General features: G+C 34.0%; 1 protein-coding gene across 2 annotated transcripts in view; it reads left to right on the top strand.

Moving 5' to 3' along the window:
* The window catches only part of LOC106076296 (protein sprouty homolog 2-like), a 29,578-nt gene extending 12,475 nt beyond the window's left edge, over window positions 1-17,103 (top strand). The window contains exons 1-3 of one of the 2 annotated variants that reach the window (XM_013237167.2): window positions 3,140-4,344; window positions 9,989-10,054; window positions 10,629-17,103. In XM_013237167.2, the coding sequence (XP_013092621.2) occupies window positions 10,667-11,572 (906 nt within the window). In that variant the 5' untranslated portion in view covers window positions 3,140-4,344; window positions 9,989-10,054; window positions 10,629-10,666 and the 3' untranslated portion in view covers window positions 11,573-17,103. Of the gene's footprint in view, window positions 1-3,139; window positions 4,345-9,988; window positions 10,055-10,628 lie in introns of those variants that run through there. The other variant, XM_013237155.2, reaches the window with a different exon arrangement.
* Window positions 17,104-19,883: the final 2,780 nt, after the last annotated feature.

Raw genomic sequence — 19,883 nt, 5'->3', positions numbered from 1 at the left:
CTACTAACTTCAATCAACTAATCCAACTAAGTAGAACACAAAGCGGCCAACAAGAATAAGTTGAGCCCCACTGGATGTAATTCAAATGCATTTACGTAATGCATCAACAGAAGGCAAAATGTCCACTGGCGTCGCTATCACTACAAAAAATAAGTCCGAAAATTACTTTTACAACTGGACTGCGGCACTGCCTAATAAGCGGCTAAGCTATCAACTACATTTTATTTCATAACTATATGTAGTCCCGGTTTTTAGAATCAGCCTACATCACGTGGGACATATAAACAGATGACCTTTACATCATCTGAAAGGGGAGCTTTACTTTTACTTTATACATCACAGTTTATTCGTTTGTACATGGTGTATATAGATCTATATATCTGTAAGATCTGTAAGACACATGTACGCTTACATTACGAGCTTCCGGGTCCCCAAAACAATGTATAGATTTGCGCTAATTTTCTTTTTTTAAGAATAATAATTGAAAATATGACAAAATCCTGATTAGCAAGCAACGCGCGTATCTTGTTTAAATGTAAGATGTCACATGAGCAGTGGCGTAGCTAGGGTAGGGGGAGGAGAATTTGAAAATGAGTTTTATTTTACATTAAATAATAAATATTACGCAAAATGCAGGCCCCCCCCCCCCCTAAGAGGTCAAGCCGCCCGGGGTCCCCAAATGATGGAGAATTCCTAGCTACGCCTTTGCACATGGGTGTACTACTACTACTACTGCTGAAATGACGAAAAAAAAAAAAGCATTGGATGTAGATCTGTAAAACAAAGAGAAGCCAGCAGTAAAAAAAAAATAATAACTAGCAATAACGTTTTGATTGTTGAATACTAAAAACAATGATTGACTTCATTTTTTTTTGGTTTGTTTCGGTTTTACAATGCTATACTTGTAACAGATGTGAACTCGTTTTATTGGACGTGAGTTGTAGCTGAGCTGCTATAGAATCAATAACCACCATTCTGCGGCAGACCTTGTGGCGAGTGTCGTAAGGTCAAGGTTACATCGGAAGATGTCTCATCTGGCCTGGAATTTAGTTGATGGATTGATTGACCTTCCTACCTACTCCCACTCCGCCCCCACCCCACCCCCCCTCTCGCTCTTTCTTTTTTTTTTTTTTTTGTGTGTGTTCTTCCACCTGGCTCGGGCGCGCGTGCGTAAACTTGGAGCGAGCGCATCACCCCCGAAGTGTTGAACATAATGAATGCACATTGTTCGCGTTACTTATTGACATTGTACGCGGCACACACACACACACACACACACACTTACACACATACATGCATAACCTCGCGCAGGTCGAAGGTAATAGAAGAGCTTATGTGCACTACGTGTTGGCGCACACGTTTACTTGTGACCTGTTTGCATTAAAAGTCCACAACCACAAATCTTTAATTGGCTTAACTATCCCCTTGATGACATCTTTCGTATAGGCTTTAACTCTTCAACATACTTGGAGCAGGGGGTATGGAGACCTGACATTTGTTGGGGAAGATATAGCCGGCTGATCATTGTGCTGGCTACATGCCACCCTCGTTAACCGTCGGCCATAGAAAGACATGGCCTTTACATCAAGGTTGCTTACTACGGTACATTGGATTAGCTTCAACCCCCGCTTTAAAAAATGCTGTCTCAAGGCGACATTATTATTAATTCAAAGAGTCGCCTACTTCTTTCTAACATACTGTAAGTGTTGTATTCAGTGGACATTTTTGATATAAAAGTTTACAAAAATGGTTATGATTATGTGAGGGCATTGTGGCTGAGTGGTTAAGCGCTTGGCTTCCTAACCTGGGGTCCTGGGTACGAATCTCGGTGAAGACTGGGATCCAGAATTTCGGGATCTGAGACCATCCAACTGTAATGGGTAACTAACTTTACTTATGGAAAGTAAATGCGGTTGGTCGCTGTGCTGGAAACATGACACCCTGCTTATTAACCGTTGACCAAAGAAACAAATGAACTTATCTTCTGACCTATAGATCGCAAGGTCTGAAAGGGGAACTTCTCTTTTTTTTTTAACTTATGAGTCAACTTTTACGTTGAGTGAATCCGGTGTGAGTGTATATTTTGTTTTCTTTAGTTTTAATATTTTATTTCGTGTAATAGACAAATTTTCGTATAGATAATAAAGTCGTAAAGATTATTATTATTAACTCTGGTCTACACAAGAATCGGCTATGTTACGTGAATAATATTTGGGCGCACTGCTTCAAACCTCAAAGCAAGTTTCAGACTAAGAAATGGACCTTTCGGCATCCCTTTTGCTTGTCTTTTGTTTTGCTTGTCCTTGGCAACTATGTAGGAAGTAACCATCTTGTTTTTGAAGTAACGTCTGCATTATATAAGATGTTTTACTTGTTTCGGATGTTCTTCAGATTTGAAGATAATTACAGCCTAGCCCAAATCTCCCGCAGGATGGCGGCGGGCAGGGTAAGGAGTGTTCAGAGCGCTTACTACACGATCAGTCAGCTTTCGTCTGTGCTAATTTGCTTAATTATATATCAAGCTGTGCTAATTTGCTTAATTATATATATCAAGATAAGGACGCATCTTTTAAATTATTTTTTATTTTGGCTCACTTCTCATGAACAAGAACAATAGCCAACACTTCAGTGACCATTTCTGGTGCATGAGGTCATTTGCCTCTTCTGTTCTAGTGGGACGCTCTAAGTATTGTAGAGAAGGCGGCGGCACGCTTTTTTGATTAGCGTGACCTTGACCGCTGATCTAATTGATTACTCACTGCAGATAGTGCTGAAATGATCAGAGTGACTTGCGCCTGTCGACCTAGAATGTCAAATAACCCCTGTCGTGTATATGTCTGTACCAGCGTTTCTATATTATCACGTTTCCATCTAGTTGGGTATATCTTGTTAGTTCTTTTAAAAATATTTATCAAACAGGCTTTGATAGAATGTGGTATTATTATGAGCTAAGACAAATCTAGTTCATTTATGACATTATAATATTTGACAAATATATTTCTAAAGATAAGAGTGGAGAGTTGTCAATAATTACCGGTATTATCTTATATAATGCGACAAAAATATAAGTGTTAGTGGATTTTTTTTTTGGGGGGGGGGTGAAAAACTAACCTTTTTTTTTTAAATTTAAATCGTGGGGTACCGTTATGTGTTAGTATTACAACAAATTTTATATAAAATTTAGGTAAGTGGAATTCGTAAAACATTGTAATAGGTTTCTACAAAAAAAAATAAATAAATGTATATATTAAATCCAAAAGTTTTCATGTATGTCCATGCGTTAAATGTTTCTATGTGAAATATTAAATGTTTGACTGACATTTATATTTTTGGTCTCCCCCGAAAAAAAAAAGGGGGAGGGGGAATATATCTAAATCTTAATGTGTAGAACCAAATCGGTGTTTCACATCAAATAGTTCAAATAGCAATAATACATAAAACACTGAACATAATTTAAAACTACAAAAAATACAACCTAATAAAATACTCAGAAAGACTCAAGGATTAAAGGCACATTTCTTATTCCCATATGCAAGAACACATTTGCACAAGTGCTCCTTTTTTTTTTCTTTCTATTAGGTTTCCATTAGAGCATGGAAGGAGTTGGCTGAATCAGCCAGAAAAACCAATGACTTAGCAGAGTTTAATTCTTTTACCTAACATGCATAGCTAGATTAAAACAGGGATACGCGTATGACGAATCTATCTTTTCTTTTGAAGGAACGTCTGTAATTTATAAGATAAGATAAGACCTGTCGCATATGCATACAATTCTTTTTTTTTTTTCATTGAGAGCTAACCAATTTCCACATTATTACACCCTCTCAACCTTGCATAGAACAAGAGTGTGGGCCTACGCCATAAGCCTAGCATATAAGTCTAGGAACTAACGATTACATGGGACAAATCTGTTTAAACCCACGATTCATGAATACTTTTGAACTGCACTGCGTGCGATATGAATGAAAAGCCCATTCAACGGCGCCTGTCAGTGCAATGGCTTTATTTTTAAATCTTCAATAGTTTGTGTCTTAGAAAGCTAATATTATGCGAGAGCCGCTGAAATAAGCAGCCAAACGAAGCAGGCGATAGTGTGGAAGGTGCCTTGTTTACCTTAATCCAGACCTCATTCTGTAGTTGTAACTCTATCCCCTCCTCTGCAAGAATAGTATCGTCCACCTGGGCCGGAAGTTTAAGGGGAGGTTATCCTTATTTTATGTAAATTGGGTTAGAAGAAGTTTCAGTTCTGTATCGTTTGGAATGGATATTTCACTATGTTGGCTAAAACAGGGATCATAGTCTATCACAGGGATTTTGACACTAGATCTAGATCTAGGTTTATAGGTAAATTAAGAAAAAGGTCTATAATATTATTCAACTGAAAAAAAATCCATCTAGAGTAGATTCCAATGTTTCATGTTACATACTAAATGATACTTACAAGTTGATTAGTTACATGATGTTTCAGTGTTTTAATTATTACTAGATCTAGATCTAGATCTAGATTTAGTAGATAGATATAGATCTAGAATCTATGTCTCTAAATCTAGATCTATCTATTAGTGTTTAGTCTTTACTTAGTCACTTTTAAACTACAGTTAATAGTAGAGTTCTCAGTAGATCCTAGGTGAAATAAGTCTAAGACAGTCTAAGTAGTCTAACTAAACTAACTTTAGTCTTTAGATTGAGTCTAGGACTCTAGATTCTAGATCTATAATAAATCTACTATCAATATAAAATATAATATAATATAATATAGGTATATCTAGACTCTAGCTAGACAATATATAATAATATTATTTATATGATTATATGTATATATATACTATATCATCATGATTATAAAATGATAGATCTAGATCTAATCTGGAATATATAATATATTAATATTAATTATATTAGATCTCTCTATTAACTCTATAGTCTAGAATAGTCTAGATCCATATGATTATGATAAACTTTACAATTCAATAATTTGTTATAAAATAATTTAAATAATAAAAGTTTAATGTTACATTCTGATGATTCTCATTTGAATTAAACGTAGTATAGAAGTATAGAGATCTAGATCTATAATCTATCTATTTAATATTTTAATCTATCTGTATTTATATGATCCAGGAGTGAGTCCAAGACCATGATTCAATGATTGAATGATACTAGATTTCTAGATCTATATAAATAACTATATTGATACTGTATCATAGTCGTAATATTTTATTATTTTATATTTACAGTATATCTAATTACTATTCTAGATACTAGATTATAGATAGATCTTGAATAGATCTAGTCAATCTAGACCTAGATCTATATATATATACATACAGTACATAATGATGATACACTGATACAGTTAACTATAGACTATAGTATAGAAGTTAGTATAGATCGAGATTATTCTAGATCTCAATCTAATACATACTCTGATAGAGCTAGATGTAGACCAGAATTGTTAGAATACTATAAATTTTACTATTAGAAATCTAGATATCTAGTCAATGCCACTCTAGATTTCTAACTAGATCTAAAAGATTTAATAAACTACTTAAATTAATTGTCTTCTAGATGTATTTACATAAACTAGACTTTATAGTCTAGAATTAGTGTGCTTATTATTAATATTCAACTTATATAATCATAAAAACCCAAGGCTGTCAATGGTAATACATTTTAAAGATTATTATTGTTATTACTAAAAAGCTTTTTTTTTTTTTTTAAGAGTCTGATAACCTTTATGACCCAGCATATATAGCATAGTGATACTAGACTCTAGAGATCTAGATTTAGGATTTGATTTTATTCTTGTCTTTATCATTCTAGTCTAGTAAATAAATAAATTATAACTGTCAAATGATTAACAATTCAATAATTTGTTATAAAATAATTTAAACAATAAAAGTTTAATGTTACATTCTGATGATTCTCATTTGAATTAAACGTAGACTAGACCCCTCTCTCTCTCTCTCTCTCTCTCTCTCTTTCTCTCTCTCTCTCTCTCTCTCTCTCTCTCTATATATATATATATATATATATATATACATATCTTGACAGTCATGTAGATTCTAAAATATGTCAGATTAAATTATATATATATATATATATATATATATGTGTGTGTGTGTGTGTGTGTGTCATAGATTAGACTCTAGATCTAGATTTATTATTCATTAATATATATAGGGCACCTTATTCCACCCAGCTCTAATGGGTACCTGGTATTAGCTGGGGAAAGTAAAGGCAGTTGGTGTTTGTGCTGGCCGCATAACATCCTCATTATATATATATTTATATATATATATATATATATCTTATGAATTACAGACATCCCCAGAAGTGAATTACACCCCACACTTTTCCATGTGTCAATCTAGTTGTGACTATACTCTAGCTCTAATCATTTCTACTATGCATCTCTGTTCTCTTTTTAAACTTTAATTTACACTACTAATTGGGATTTACAATCTACAACAAATCGCTATAAATAGGACTTAAAAGCTAAAGCTATGTTTATGTTGATTAACTAATTTTCTTGAAGGATATCCACCATTTGTGTAGGGCATATGAGACTATGTAAATTTCATGACCATTTGAGGTAGATCTATTACTAGATATCTAGTTCTAATTACTTAATGCCACATGTCAAAGCTTGACTGGTTTGATGATTTCATTTCAATCTCATGCCATATTTACTTGTATTATTAATTATTAACAAAACTAAAATTATTTTTCATAGATTATTGATGGACTTACATATTTCACTGAACGTATCTATATTTAGTTCAATGTATTATATTCACAGATACCAAAGTTTAAAAAAAAAATCAATTCCTACTTTATGAAGTTGGTGTTGGTCTTGTATCTGATCTGAATTACATTGGATCAGATATGATCGGATTGACATTATTGAAAAAAAAATTGTCCAGTCTAGGGGTCAACTCTTATCAACTTAGCTGCCAATTTTGGAAATGTCTTTTTTACACCCACATAATAATATTTTCCTTCCTATTCTTGCCCTTTAAGAGAATGTAAGCTATTAGTAGGAATTGAATATATATATCTGTGTAATATTGAAAATGCAAATTCAAGATTCTTCTGCTGGAAGAAGTTTTGAATTTGCCCCTCAACAATGAGAATAATAGTTGTCATAAGTAGTGCAAATATGCTACATAAACCATGATTTATTTATATATCATTATTCAGTGACTAGGTTAAAGTAACTATAAATAGTGCCATGTATTGTGTTCCCTAATTATATAGTGCACTCATCACAATTTTTTGTCTATAACGTTAAGAGCAGTAGAAGCCATCACTATTAGTTCTGGTTGTCTTCATTAAACTAATGTAAATACAGGATTATACAGAAATGCTTGTCTTGTGAAGAAAAATACACTTAGGTTTTGTCTGTTAGACATTGTTTTATAGTGGTGCTTGTGAAATATGCTTGCTTAGCAAAATTATATTTATTTACATAACTGTGACCTTTGCCTAGTAAATAAGACTTGGTCTGAAAACCTACTAAGTAAAAAAAGAAAGTAGGTCAGGGTTAAAGCTTCCAATTTTCCTAAACTTTTCACCAAACAATTGTTATTGTTGGGGTTGGAGAAACATCCTCTCCAATTTAAAACATCCTTACTTTTTGTTTGTTTTAGATAAATAATGGGACAAAAGACATTGAATTCTCATCATGTCTAAATCAATAAAATGAATGCTTAGTAGTTTTCCTTGAGTCTAGTCCACCAGATAGGTCTAGAAAGTCCTATTGTAAATTTTTTGGACCCATCAGTTTATTTTATAAAATGGGGTCACCTCTCAATCACATTTTATATATGTGTCAATAATTCTTTTTTTTTAAATGTATTTTGGGATTGTGGCTGAAATGCTTAAATTGCTGACTACCTATCTAGGGGGCTTGAGTTCGACACATTGACTTAAGCAGAGTTGTGGTTACTGAGCTCCTAAAGGCTGTACAGAAAACCTCCTAAATTACCCCCTCCCTCCAGTGGTCTACAAAAGAGGTTTAGCTTCTGAGCATGCTATAAGTATGAAAGTTGGGCTACTTAAAAGCTATATAATATCTATTTAAAAACAAAAAGTTATAAACTCATCATTGTAAGATATGTTTGAACATGTTGGTGCTTGAATGGAAAATAAAACACTAGGCAATGTTGCCTGATAAGAAATTACTCTTCTAATTCCACCTTGTTCAGCAGAAAGAATGGGTAGTTTTTGAGGTTTTTATGAAAACTTGTCACTCCTTATTCAAGTTTTAAAAGCTATTTTAAGAAGAATAACAGGTGTAATAAGGTTTTCACTTGGCATGTAGATATTTGAGAATTTCTGGGCAACCAGAATAAGAGATAAAATCCAAATAAGGTCAAATCTAGAGAAAGTGTCTCCTGGTTATAGTTCATACATGTTGGGGAAAAAATAAATAAATAGATGCTCTTTTTGTGGTGTTTGGTGTACAGAATAAAATACATAGATGATCTTTTTGTGGTGTTTGGTGTACAGAATACAATTACTAGATAATCTTTTTGTGGTGTTTGGTGTACAGAATAAAATTAATAGATGATCTTTTTGTGGTGTTTGGTGTACAAAATAAAATTAATAGATGATCTTTTTGTAGTGTTTGGTGTACAGAATAAAATACATAGATGATCTTTTTGTGGTGTTTGGTGTACAGAATAAAATTAATAGATGATCTTTTTGTGGTGTTTGGTGTACAAAATAAAATTAATAGATGATCTTTTTGTGGTGTTTGGTGTACAGAATAAAATACATAGATGATCTTTTTGTGGTGTTTGGTGTACAGAATACAATTACTAGATGCTCTTTTTGTGGTGTTTGGTGTACAGAATAAGATACATAGATGATCTTTTTGTGGTGTTTGGTGTACAGAATACAATTAATAGATGATCTTTTTGTGGTGTTTGGTGTACAGAATACAATTACTAGATGCTCTTTTTGTGGTGTTTGGTGTACAGAATAAAATACATAGATGATATTTTTGTGGTGTTTGGTGTACAGAATAAAATTAATAGATGCTCTTTTTGTGGTGTTTGGTGTACAAATTAAAAGGAAGGGCTGATAAGCTAGGTATTTTCAAAGGGATATAATTTTTGTGTGTGCACTTTCCAGAACTGCAGAACTAAATTTTCTAATTTCTTCTTTTTAGAACAAAAGTAATTTAAATCCTCAGGAAACAGTAGACTTTCACTCTGTGTGTCTAGTAGTAATCAAAGGAGATTTGATATTAAAATGAATTGCTGAGAAACTTTTTAAAATTATCCAGCTCAATTTTTATTTTATTTAGTTGGCAGCAATAGAATTTAGTTTATGATTCCTGGCCTTGACTAAAAAGTAGTGAGTTCATCATGGAACTGAGTTTCATATCTTCTAACTATAGAAAAAGTCCTACTTCTATGAATATTTTGAGAAAAATGGAGGGCTGTCATCAGAGTTTACGTAGCACATTGATTATATATATATGTATAGGGGCATATCTTCATTCTTTATGCAATGCTAACAAAGTATTATGAATTTTGTAGAATCTTGCTCAGTCTTGTGTAAAATGAGCTGTGTAGTGCTATTTTCTTTTAAATTACAGCAAAGCTGTCTCAGTCTGTTGTTGTAATGCAAATAATGCATCATGTACATCAAATTTTTATTATTGTTCAACTTAAGTTTTAATATATTTAAGAGTCTGGAATTTTAACAGGCTCTTGACTTGTTGAAAAGTAAAAGGGTTTGAGGAGGTAATGATCACATCACTGGGGCACGACATGGCCTAAAATGTGCCGATGTGCAAAAAAACTCAAGCTCAATCACATCACTGTACCATTGACCATAGACAAAGGTGAATTTGACTTCACCTGCCTTATGGTTTTTAACTTTTACTTGAGCTCTATATTTTTAGTTGAGGGACATCTTTTAAACATATCTTTTGAATGTCTAATCATTTGTGTTTGTTTTATTTTTCTTCCAGATGAAAAGTTCCATGTTTATTTTATCGTTCTATCCTTGTTATTGGATAAACAAGGTGGATAGTCAAGTAAGTACTTGTCGCAGCTTGTTAAAAGATTTCTAGCTAGAAATGATTGTGGAAGCAGAGTAGATGTGGAAACAGCAATCTATGTGTTCACTTCATTTATAAATAGACTGTATATATATTGTAGGTGTACTACCCTGGTAACCTCTTCTTTAAAAAAAGAAAACAAAACCGCTTCCTCAGACTTCATCGTCCACATAACATTATGACACCTACCAAAACATGGCCTCTGCTGTGTCCACACAGCAATATCAATAAATTAAAGATGTAAAATTGAACTTGATAGTAGCAAGAAGATATGGGATGAACATGGTGGAAGCATTAAGATAGATTTTGACAACCAAACAGACTTTGAATTTTGATGTAGACTACGAATTAAAAGTATTTGCCAAATACCTAAAGACAATATGAAAACCTTCTACCAGATATTCCATCCCTCCACATGTTGACTAAATAGATATGACCAAATTGCACTGCTATAGGAGCAATGGAGTATGCATTATACAAAAGCAAAAATAATAATAATAATAAATTTAAAAAGAAAAAGATGACTAATAGATTTTTTTCTTCTTTTCAGCTGACGATGATGATTCGCCGGAGTAGCTTACTGGTGGAATGAGAACTTCCCTTAGAACCATTTCCCCGCCTGAATCATTCAGTAGGCAACTTTCTACACCCATCATCACATTGGGTCAGGTCAGGGCTGGGCCCCGGACCACCAATGAGTATGTGGATAGCCCCCGTGTGCATGCATCATTGCCGCTCAAGCCTCACCTGCCCACTTTATCTGTAGGGGGGAACCACTTGACTGGATTACCTCACGGAATTACCCCTTTGACGCGAGGAACACATACACTGACGCCATCACCTTCACCAGTTGTCTCTCAGCAACCTCTGTCTAAATCCCCGCCTCTGAAGAAGGAACTGGTGATTATACAAGATGGAGTCAGAGGCGGGGAAACCACCCAGGTGGAAACAACTGGTGGGAACATTGCCAGCACGGGGGCTAACCACGGGGACAGCATTATGTGCGAAAGTTGTGGAAAGTGCCGCTGTGCAGCCTGCACAGAGCCTCGGTCACTGCCATCTCACTGGTGCTGCCGGGACACCTGTGAGGTGAGCCCAGACAATGTGATAGACTTCTGTACATGTTTCTGTTGTGTCAAATGCATGTTCTACCACTGTGGGTCAGAAGAAGAGAACCAGTGCTATGAGAACCCTTGCGGTTGCTGCTCCACAGCGCACTGCTGCCAACGCTGGACTGTGATGGGCATGATGGCTCTGTGCCTGCCGTGCCTGTGGACTTACTGGCCGGCAAGGGCTTGCCTGGCCGCAAGCACCTTTTGCTACAGCCACTGCCGACGCAAAGGGTGCCAGTGCAATGTTAAACATGATAAGACAAGCGTTCTTTCAGGAGGGGGTGGTACTGCTGTGAACTGTGGTGGTGGTGGAATTGGGGGAAACTCCAAACATTCGCAGACTCGTCGACTTTTGATAGAGTCAGACTCATCGAGTGCTTAAAGTGATATTCAGTTCTCTGATTCTATCAGAATCTCGGGTTTTTATTATTATAATTATAAATATTACAATTATTATTATTAATCCTACACTTGTTACATGATACAAAAAAAAAAGATTATCTTCTGAATAGAAATTCATCATGGGCAGTGTTCTTTTTTTTAAAAATTGTCTTTCTTCTTCTGTGGACTTGCCACAAGGAAATTAAAAAGTTGAGAAGTAATTATGGAAACAAATATTGTATATTAGGGCATACTGAGCACAGTATTTCATTGGGAAACTTTATCACTTTTTTTCCTTCATTGTTTTGAGTCGCCAAACTAGTCAATTGCTAAATTGGAAAACATTTTTGTTGTATTGTTTGTAAATTCTTTTAAAAATATTTTTTTTTATGTGTATGCATTACAATGCCCCAGTGTATCAAAACATGGAGGAAATAACTTATTGTAAAATACAAAGTGGAAGGGACAAAAATTATGCCTTTTTTTTTTTCCACCCCATTTTCACATTGCTCACAGACAAAATGTTAATTTGCCTAGAACAGCTTGGATGTAACTATTTTTTTTTGTTTTTTTGTGGCATACAAATGACAGACTACAAAAAGAAAAGGTTGTCAATCATGATGATGTTTTTTTGTTTAAGTTTAAAAAGTGGTGCAGTGAATTTGGTTTGTTTTGAATTGATCAGTCTTTCATTATAGTAACAGGTACAAATAAAAAAACTTAAAGAGTTCAACATAAGAAAAATGAGACATTCAGTGATGCAGAAACGTACTGGTGTCTTCTGTCAACATGGATGGCTGCCTGGTCATGTAGCATAGCATTCTGGACTGTCATCCCTATGGTCCCGGGCTCAAAACCCTGCCTGCTGCTATCCTCCTCTTGCAGGAGGATTGGGCTAGGATGTAATAATCTTCAAAGCTGAAGGAACATCCGAAACATATAAAACAAACCAACATTAACATTGGCTGAATTTTGTAATGAAGAATGCATTATAGTTAAGATCATCAGACAACACTGATACTCCCGCACTCAATCACAAGTTGATTTACAATTATAATCTTTATCAATAACATTATTATAGACTACATCAGCTTTTGAGATAGTTTTGGAGCTTTTTCAAACCTCACAATTACATAAAAAATATTTTTTTTTTAGTCCCAGTTAAAGTGCATTATATTGCAATAATCTGGCTTTTATTCGGTCATTGAATATTGGAAAATACTTGTCTGCTAGAAGTTGTACATTTCATTTATTTAAGTTATTGTCATTCTTTTTCTGGATTGTTTAAAAAAATTTTTTTTTTTTTTTTTTTTTGGGGGGGTCACTTTGTGAAGACAATGTCACCCTGACCTAGTATGTGGTTGATGCCAATATATTAAGTGCTATGAAAAGTGTTTAGATCAACTTTAGCATGTAGTGCCATAGTGCCCACCAGTGAGTGTTGTTGCTTTCTTGGGACCATGGTTGAACATTTTATTCAGTTGTATGATAAACTTTGGGGAAACGGCAGAGTAGGAAATAGAGACTTCCATATAATAAAAAAAAAATCATAGAGAATCCTGTTATTTATAATTTCTTCAACATCGTTTCCAAAGCAAACCATTTAACATAACAATGTTGACATTTAATATTACCATATGGCAATCTTTTTACTTTTAAAAAAAATATGTTTTCATTTTACAAAATCTGGTAACAAAAGAATAGGTTTCATAATGATGAAATAGCAATTTTTCATTTGATTGAAAACAGTTTTCCCCCCAAAAATGTGTATAAATTGGTTGTTTCAAATGCTGTTGTTGTTTTGAAATTTAGTGTTAATATTGACAACTTCTCAGTGTTGAATGTTACTTTTTTCTTCAAAATGGCATTCTGGGAAATATATTTTTCACCTCTAATCAGTGTTTTTTTTTTTTCTTGAATTGATGAAATAGTGTATCTTTTTTGTTAAGGGAAATCAAGACTACATGTTCAGCTTCAAGAATCATTTTTAATGTTAATAGTTTGCTAAGTCAGATACGTGTTTAAAGTGAAACAAATTCTGTTTTCTATTCAATACAATACTTTTTGAGTTTTGTTGATGACTAAGAGAAATAGCTATGTGCAAAGAAAGGTTTTTATAAATTAGCATATAATTTAGATTTCAAAGCTGTATTTAGTTTATCTAGTGCTTATTGTGGACTGAAGTACTTTATATAATTCATGGGAAATATATCACATCATTATATTTACCCCCCAAACCACTGGGCCATTTAGTGCTGTCTCTTTGACACCAATTCATATTCATTTTTTTAAAAACTCATTAAAGTGCAGTATTTTTGCCTGTAGATTTTTCACTGTGAGGGCCTAACCATTTTTCATTGCTTTAGCATAAGCACTTGCTCCCTTCTGGCTAGATACTAAGTGTTGGTGTTAGGCCAAAGAGAAAATTAGCCTTGCAGTGACTATCAGGCCTTATTAGGGTGAGAGGGCTAAGCTGTAAAAGAAAATATGAAATAATATTTTATGCTTATTATCCACTTGTGCTAATGCTTGCATGAAGATGATTTCAAGGACTAACAATAACAGAGGCTTGCTACAGTATGATGAAACCTTAAGAAAAAGCTTTAAACTTTGTTGCAGGCTCAACGTCTGTACACCCTTCTTGAAAAGGAGAAACTTTCGCATCAGTTAGTTGTTTTAAACACTGTACATTTTATTCTGTTACTATTTGTTGAACTGATAGGCCTACCCACCCCACCCCGGGAAGACTCCCCTTCTCATTGTTTGTTAATGTGAATAGCTGTACTGGAACTATTTATTATTTATTTAATATATTCTTGTGACATGTACAATAAGTCTATGTGAAAAATACTTTAGCTGTTTTTGTTCTGACATACTGTGCTAGTTGGACACGTCATGACTTTGTTACATTGTAGCATTCTATATTTGAACTGTATCATTCGTGATCTATTGAACAGGTGACTGCAGGGCACAACATGGCCTAAATTGTGCCAAATACCATTAACACTTAACATGCAAACACAACATTAGCAACAGCTTCTTGAGTCTGTAGTATTGAATTATAGTCCTGTAACAAATAAATCCATTGTGATCTTTCCCCCCCCCCCCCTTTTTTTTTTTTTTTAAATATTTTTTTAAAACAATTTTTTGCTTTACAATTATATTCCAGGCAATCTTGAAGATGTAACAAAACAACCATGTTTAATTTTGCTGAGCACATTGCCCAAAGAAAAGCACTCTAAGTGGGTGTAGGAGATTAAATAAATAGTTAGATTTTTTTTGGGGGGGGGGGCGTCTTAATGTTTCTTTAAGTTTGATAGACTTAAAAGTTGTACAGGAGGATGAAAAAGATGTGCTTTCCTTGCTGTGATTATCTAAACTGATGATGTAGGCTAGCACCAAGTCATTCCCTGAATTAAATGCAGTATTTGATGTTACATCTATTCAAGTTTTGTTTTTCTCAAGTCTGTGCTCTAGTTATTTTAGTTAAACAGTTTGTTAGAGTCTTGCATACACACACACGTAACACCCTACTACACGCTCGTAGTTGTTGTGATGAACCATCAAGATGAATTCTCGTCTCACAAGAGTAAGAGTTGTCTTCAGTCTCGTAGATCATTTTTGATTTTTGTGTGTGTTCATTTTAAGAACGTCCTCTTAGTAGTACTCTGGCACCACAATGAACATTTGTCTGGTAATAGTGTGGTGATATGACATGCTTTTTTGTTATTCTTGACAGATATCCTTATACATGTTCCATTGTTACTTATTCATGGTCACGTCATTGTATACCTCTTTGATAGTTCTCTTCCAATTAGGTCTGTTTTAGTACGAAAGTTCAAAAAATTGTATCACTTTCCTCCGAGTGTCCAGGTTTCTAAATTCCAGTTGTTAAAGCATTTCTCCTGCTGCGATATCGTTTCTCTGGAAATAAAAATGGAATCGTTAAAAAAAATAAATAAAAGGTTAAAAACAGAAATTCTTATTCTTCCTTCAAGGCTTAATGAAAAGCAGCATTGAGTTTCCTTTGTATTTGATTGTTGTTGTACATAGTGTTTGATAGCATTTATTTGACTTCACTCCATAGCAGTATTTTGTATAGACATTGGATCATTTTGGTTTGTGGGAGGAGTATGAATGAGAATGAATATAAATGTGTGTGTGTGCGTTGTGTACCATTGTCCACGTATCTGCTGTCTCTAGGGTTAGACTGCATTGAAAGATAACAAATATTTGGCAAATTGTGAACAGTTAGGTATCTGGTGAAAACATGTACACTTACACTGTAAGATGTCAAAGTCAAAAAGTAGTAAAAAATAATTTTCTTTCACCCTAAGATAACTTTTTTTGTGTTGTTGACTAGAGCTTTCTTTATAATTATTACTTTTTTTTTTTTTCTGTTTTTTTTTTTTTTAATTACTGTGGCTATGTTAGGCCAGATTTTTGTGTGACATAAAACCAAAAAAAAAAAATTGTTTACACTTAATCTACCTCTTCAGTCAAAGTTTGCTTCGTGTAGTTAAAAACTTGCATCATGTTCATGGTACTGTTTCAACTTTTCAACAAAACAAAAACGATCATTAATTTTAAACTGATATCTGTATAGTGCATGTCTTCTAAACAAGGTTTATATTATCAGTTGTTTCACAGTTTTGTTTCCTTTAACACTTTTTTAATATTGAGTTAAAAATTTGTGAACTTTGAAAGATTTAATAAGAGAACAAAAAAAAAAAAGTTTCTACTATTTCTGTTCCCTGTGCCTTAAGACAAAGAGTCCTGGTCTAATGGTTCTACACCATTTTTAACCTTTTTCTCTTAAGCTTTTTTTTTATTAACTATTTTCTTGAACATATCCTAACCAGGTAGTGAAAAATCTGTAAATAAAATGACAGCTATTAAGAATATTGTTGAAGAAAATCTTTCTCATGAAAAAAAAAAGCTTCATCCACATTTCCTGATTCATATTTTTTCATTCAGACTAGTTCATGTTTTAGCTCGAAATTTTTGTTTGTTCTGTTTTTTTGTTTTAAAAAGTGTAACTTATTTTTGTTTATGAACAAAACAAACCATGCTTTGATCATGTCAGTAAAGAAGAGGTTCATGTTGTGTTCTCCACTGTCTGGAATGTGGGCATGTTGTGTAGAGTGCAGTCAAGGAACTAAGCCCAAAACCCAACACACTCTACTGTGATATTTCTTTTCTTGTTGTGTTTTTTTTTCTTGTTTTTTTTTTTGTCAAGTTTTTCTATGGAATTTAATCCCACTCCCATCCATTTTTTTTTGTACGGAGAAAATTTCAAGAATGAATAGTTTCGTCCTGTATTCTGGTGAAACTTTTTTTTTTTTTTTTTACATGTTATGTCTGTACCTATTATACATATATATATTATAAATATATATATATTATTATTATTCTTTGTTTATTGATTAGTGTTTTCTTAACAAAGCTGATTATTATGCCATGTGAATATAAATGGAACTTGTACAATATATGTATGGTTGTATTAAAACACATTGTGTATAAAAACAAATCTTTAACTGTTGTTTTATTTTGTTGGTTGTGTTGTTTTTGTGTGTGTGTGACATTTTTTCCTTCTTGTTGATGACTTTAATGACTCGGCCTTCTGACAGTTAAATTTTGCTTAAATTCATCTGTGTGACTTAAACCTCTTGATTACCCAACAAGGAGGCACACGTTTGAATCTAGATGTAGACTAGGAACTTTTGAGATTTGATTAGAGCTGAGTTGTTTTTGCTAAGAGCCCAAAAGCAACAGGGAAGTTCTTCAGAAGCCATAGTAATATTAAACTTGATTTGATATATTAAACATTTTGAGTTACTCTTTAATCTTGTGCCTGTCTATGAAAAGAAGGGTTTCTGAGAGGTTGATGGGGCTGCTGATGCTTAAATTAACATATAGACAAAAATCCACGCCATTAATTCCCTAGCAAAGTATAGAATAACATACTGTCTCGTCATAATCAGCAGAAACGCAAAAGCAAAACATGGTTTTAAAAAAAAATGGGGTGGTGAAAATTGAATAATAGCCCAAATTGTAGTTTAAATAGTTTCATTGAGAAATTCGTCTCAATGAGACCCATAAAGAAAAAAAGGTTAAAGTTCAAAGTTCGTGTACTTAAAATTAGGTCACCATAGATCTGAATGAAGCCAACAGCTTTGAGGCTTGTTCATTGCCTGTTTAAAGAATCAGACTTCATAAAACTCATCACAAATGTCTTTTTTATCAGATATTGGAAACTTAAACTCACCAAAAATTAAATATATTGGCACTTTAAAGTGTACATTTGTAAGTGTTTAAAAGAAATAGTATTTAAATGGGGGGGGGGGGAGCTTCTAACTTATAATAAAGACAGGCTTCAGACGAGGTTGCGCAAATCTCCTACTGGAAATACATGTTGAAAACAGCAAAAGAAGAGCTAATAGGTCTACTACTGCCTAGGATAAGTGGCAAAGTGAACTCATTTTTATATAAATTACAGATGTTCCTTCGTCACAGTACTGGAGCTCTTATTGAAAGTGAGATTGTTTTTGTTACGCTTACGCTTTTCATCCTTTGAGATAATGAAAGCACACTAGATCTAGGGAGTCTAAATTTAAATTTATTATAAAATTTAAAAAGTTGTTTTTTTCATAATTACTGAAACAAAACAAAAGTTCAGAATGTCGGCCTGGAGTGTTCGTTTTGATAGTTATCTTTTCTTATATTTGATAAGAAGTTCTTTAAAAAGAACCCAGTGTTTCATATAAATCATAGACAAAGCCTTTAAGTCATTGGTTATCCATCAATGATGACAATGTTCTTAAATTCAGTGATATCTAACTCAGGGTTTATTGTTTTTATGGTGTCATCGAGAGAAATACAAATTAGTTACATCAATTTGCTAATATTTCTGTCATAACTGTTATTCATGTATGCAATCAAGGATTTTAAAAAGTCTGGGTTAAGCACCACTGGTATAAAGACCTAGACTCCAGATAGATTAACATTTGGCAAGACCCGCAGTGTATAGATTCAATTTACGGATAAAGCAAGCCAGTTCAGTATTCTGTCATAGTATTCATAACAAAAGCTAGGTTTAAATACCAGAGTCCAGTTATCATTATAAAACTCCTGGATTAAAAACATATTTTGTCCACAATGAACTTTGGCGTCCTTTTAAAGTAACTCAAGTGTTAATGTGTGTTATATCGAGGGTAGAATGGACTTGATGTCACTTGATGAATCGGCTTCCACCGCTCATGAGAGAAAGACACCTTGAGTACCATCAGGGCCGGCCTTAGGTTATTATCCCCAAATGAACTAGAAAAATAAAAAATTAAGGCCGAAAAATACGCAATGAATTAAAAATCTTACTGTATCTATATATTGATCAACAAAAGGCTCAATCCAATCACTGATAGCACGAATGGGCTTCATAGACTATTCATGATCACAAAATGATCACCAGACGACAAATAAGTTTTCGACTATTGATGAAAAGAAGAATCAATTATAGTCTTCTAACATATAGATCTAAACATTCTATTATAAACCAGAGTAGAGACTTAGAGAGCTATGATAGTAGACACAGAGTTCTGCTATGTTTGAGAACGAGGCTAGTAGACATAGAGCCACAGAGTTCTGCTATGTTTGAGAACGAGGCTAGTAGACATAGAGCCACAGAGTTCTGCTATGTTTGAGAACGAGGCTAGTAGACATAGAGCCACAGAGTTCTGCTATGTTTGGGAACTAGGCTAGTAGACATAGAGCCACAGAGTTCTGCTATGTTTGGGAACTAGGCTAGTAGACATAGAGCCATAGAGTTCTGCTATGTTTGGGAACTAGGCTAGTAGACATAGAGCCATAGAGTTCTGCTATGTTTGAGAACGAGGCTAGTAGACATAGAGCCATAGAGTTCTGCTATGTTTGGGAACTAGGCTAGTAGACATAGAGCCATAGAGTTCTGCTATGTTTGGGAACTAGGCTAGTAGACATAGAGCCATAGAGTTCTGCTATGTTTGGGAACTAGGCTAGTAGACATAGAGCCATAGAGTTCTGCTATGTTTGAGAACGAGGCTAGTAGACATAGAGCCATAGAGTTCTGCTATGTTTGAGAACGAGGCTAGCAGACATAGAGCCATAGAGTTATGCTATGTTTGAGAACTAGGCTAGTAGACATAGAGCCACAGAGTTCTGCTATGTTTGAGAACTAGGCTAGTAGACATAGAGCCACAGAGTTCTGATATGTTTGAGAACGAGGCTAGTAGACATAGAGCCACAGAGTTCTGCTATGTTTGAGAACGAGGCTAGCA

The sequence above is a fragment of the Biomphalaria glabrata genome, chromosome 8 (genome assembly GCF_947242115.1).
Source record: "Biomphalaria glabrata chromosome 8, xgBioGlab47.1, whole genome shotgun sequence".
Taxonomy (NCBI): domain Eukaryota; kingdom Metazoa; phylum Mollusca; class Gastropoda; family Planorbidae; genus Biomphalaria; species Biomphalaria glabrata.
The sequence above is the reverse complement of the archived record's forward strand: the minus strand, read 5'-3'. Positions and strand labels throughout refer to the sequence as shown.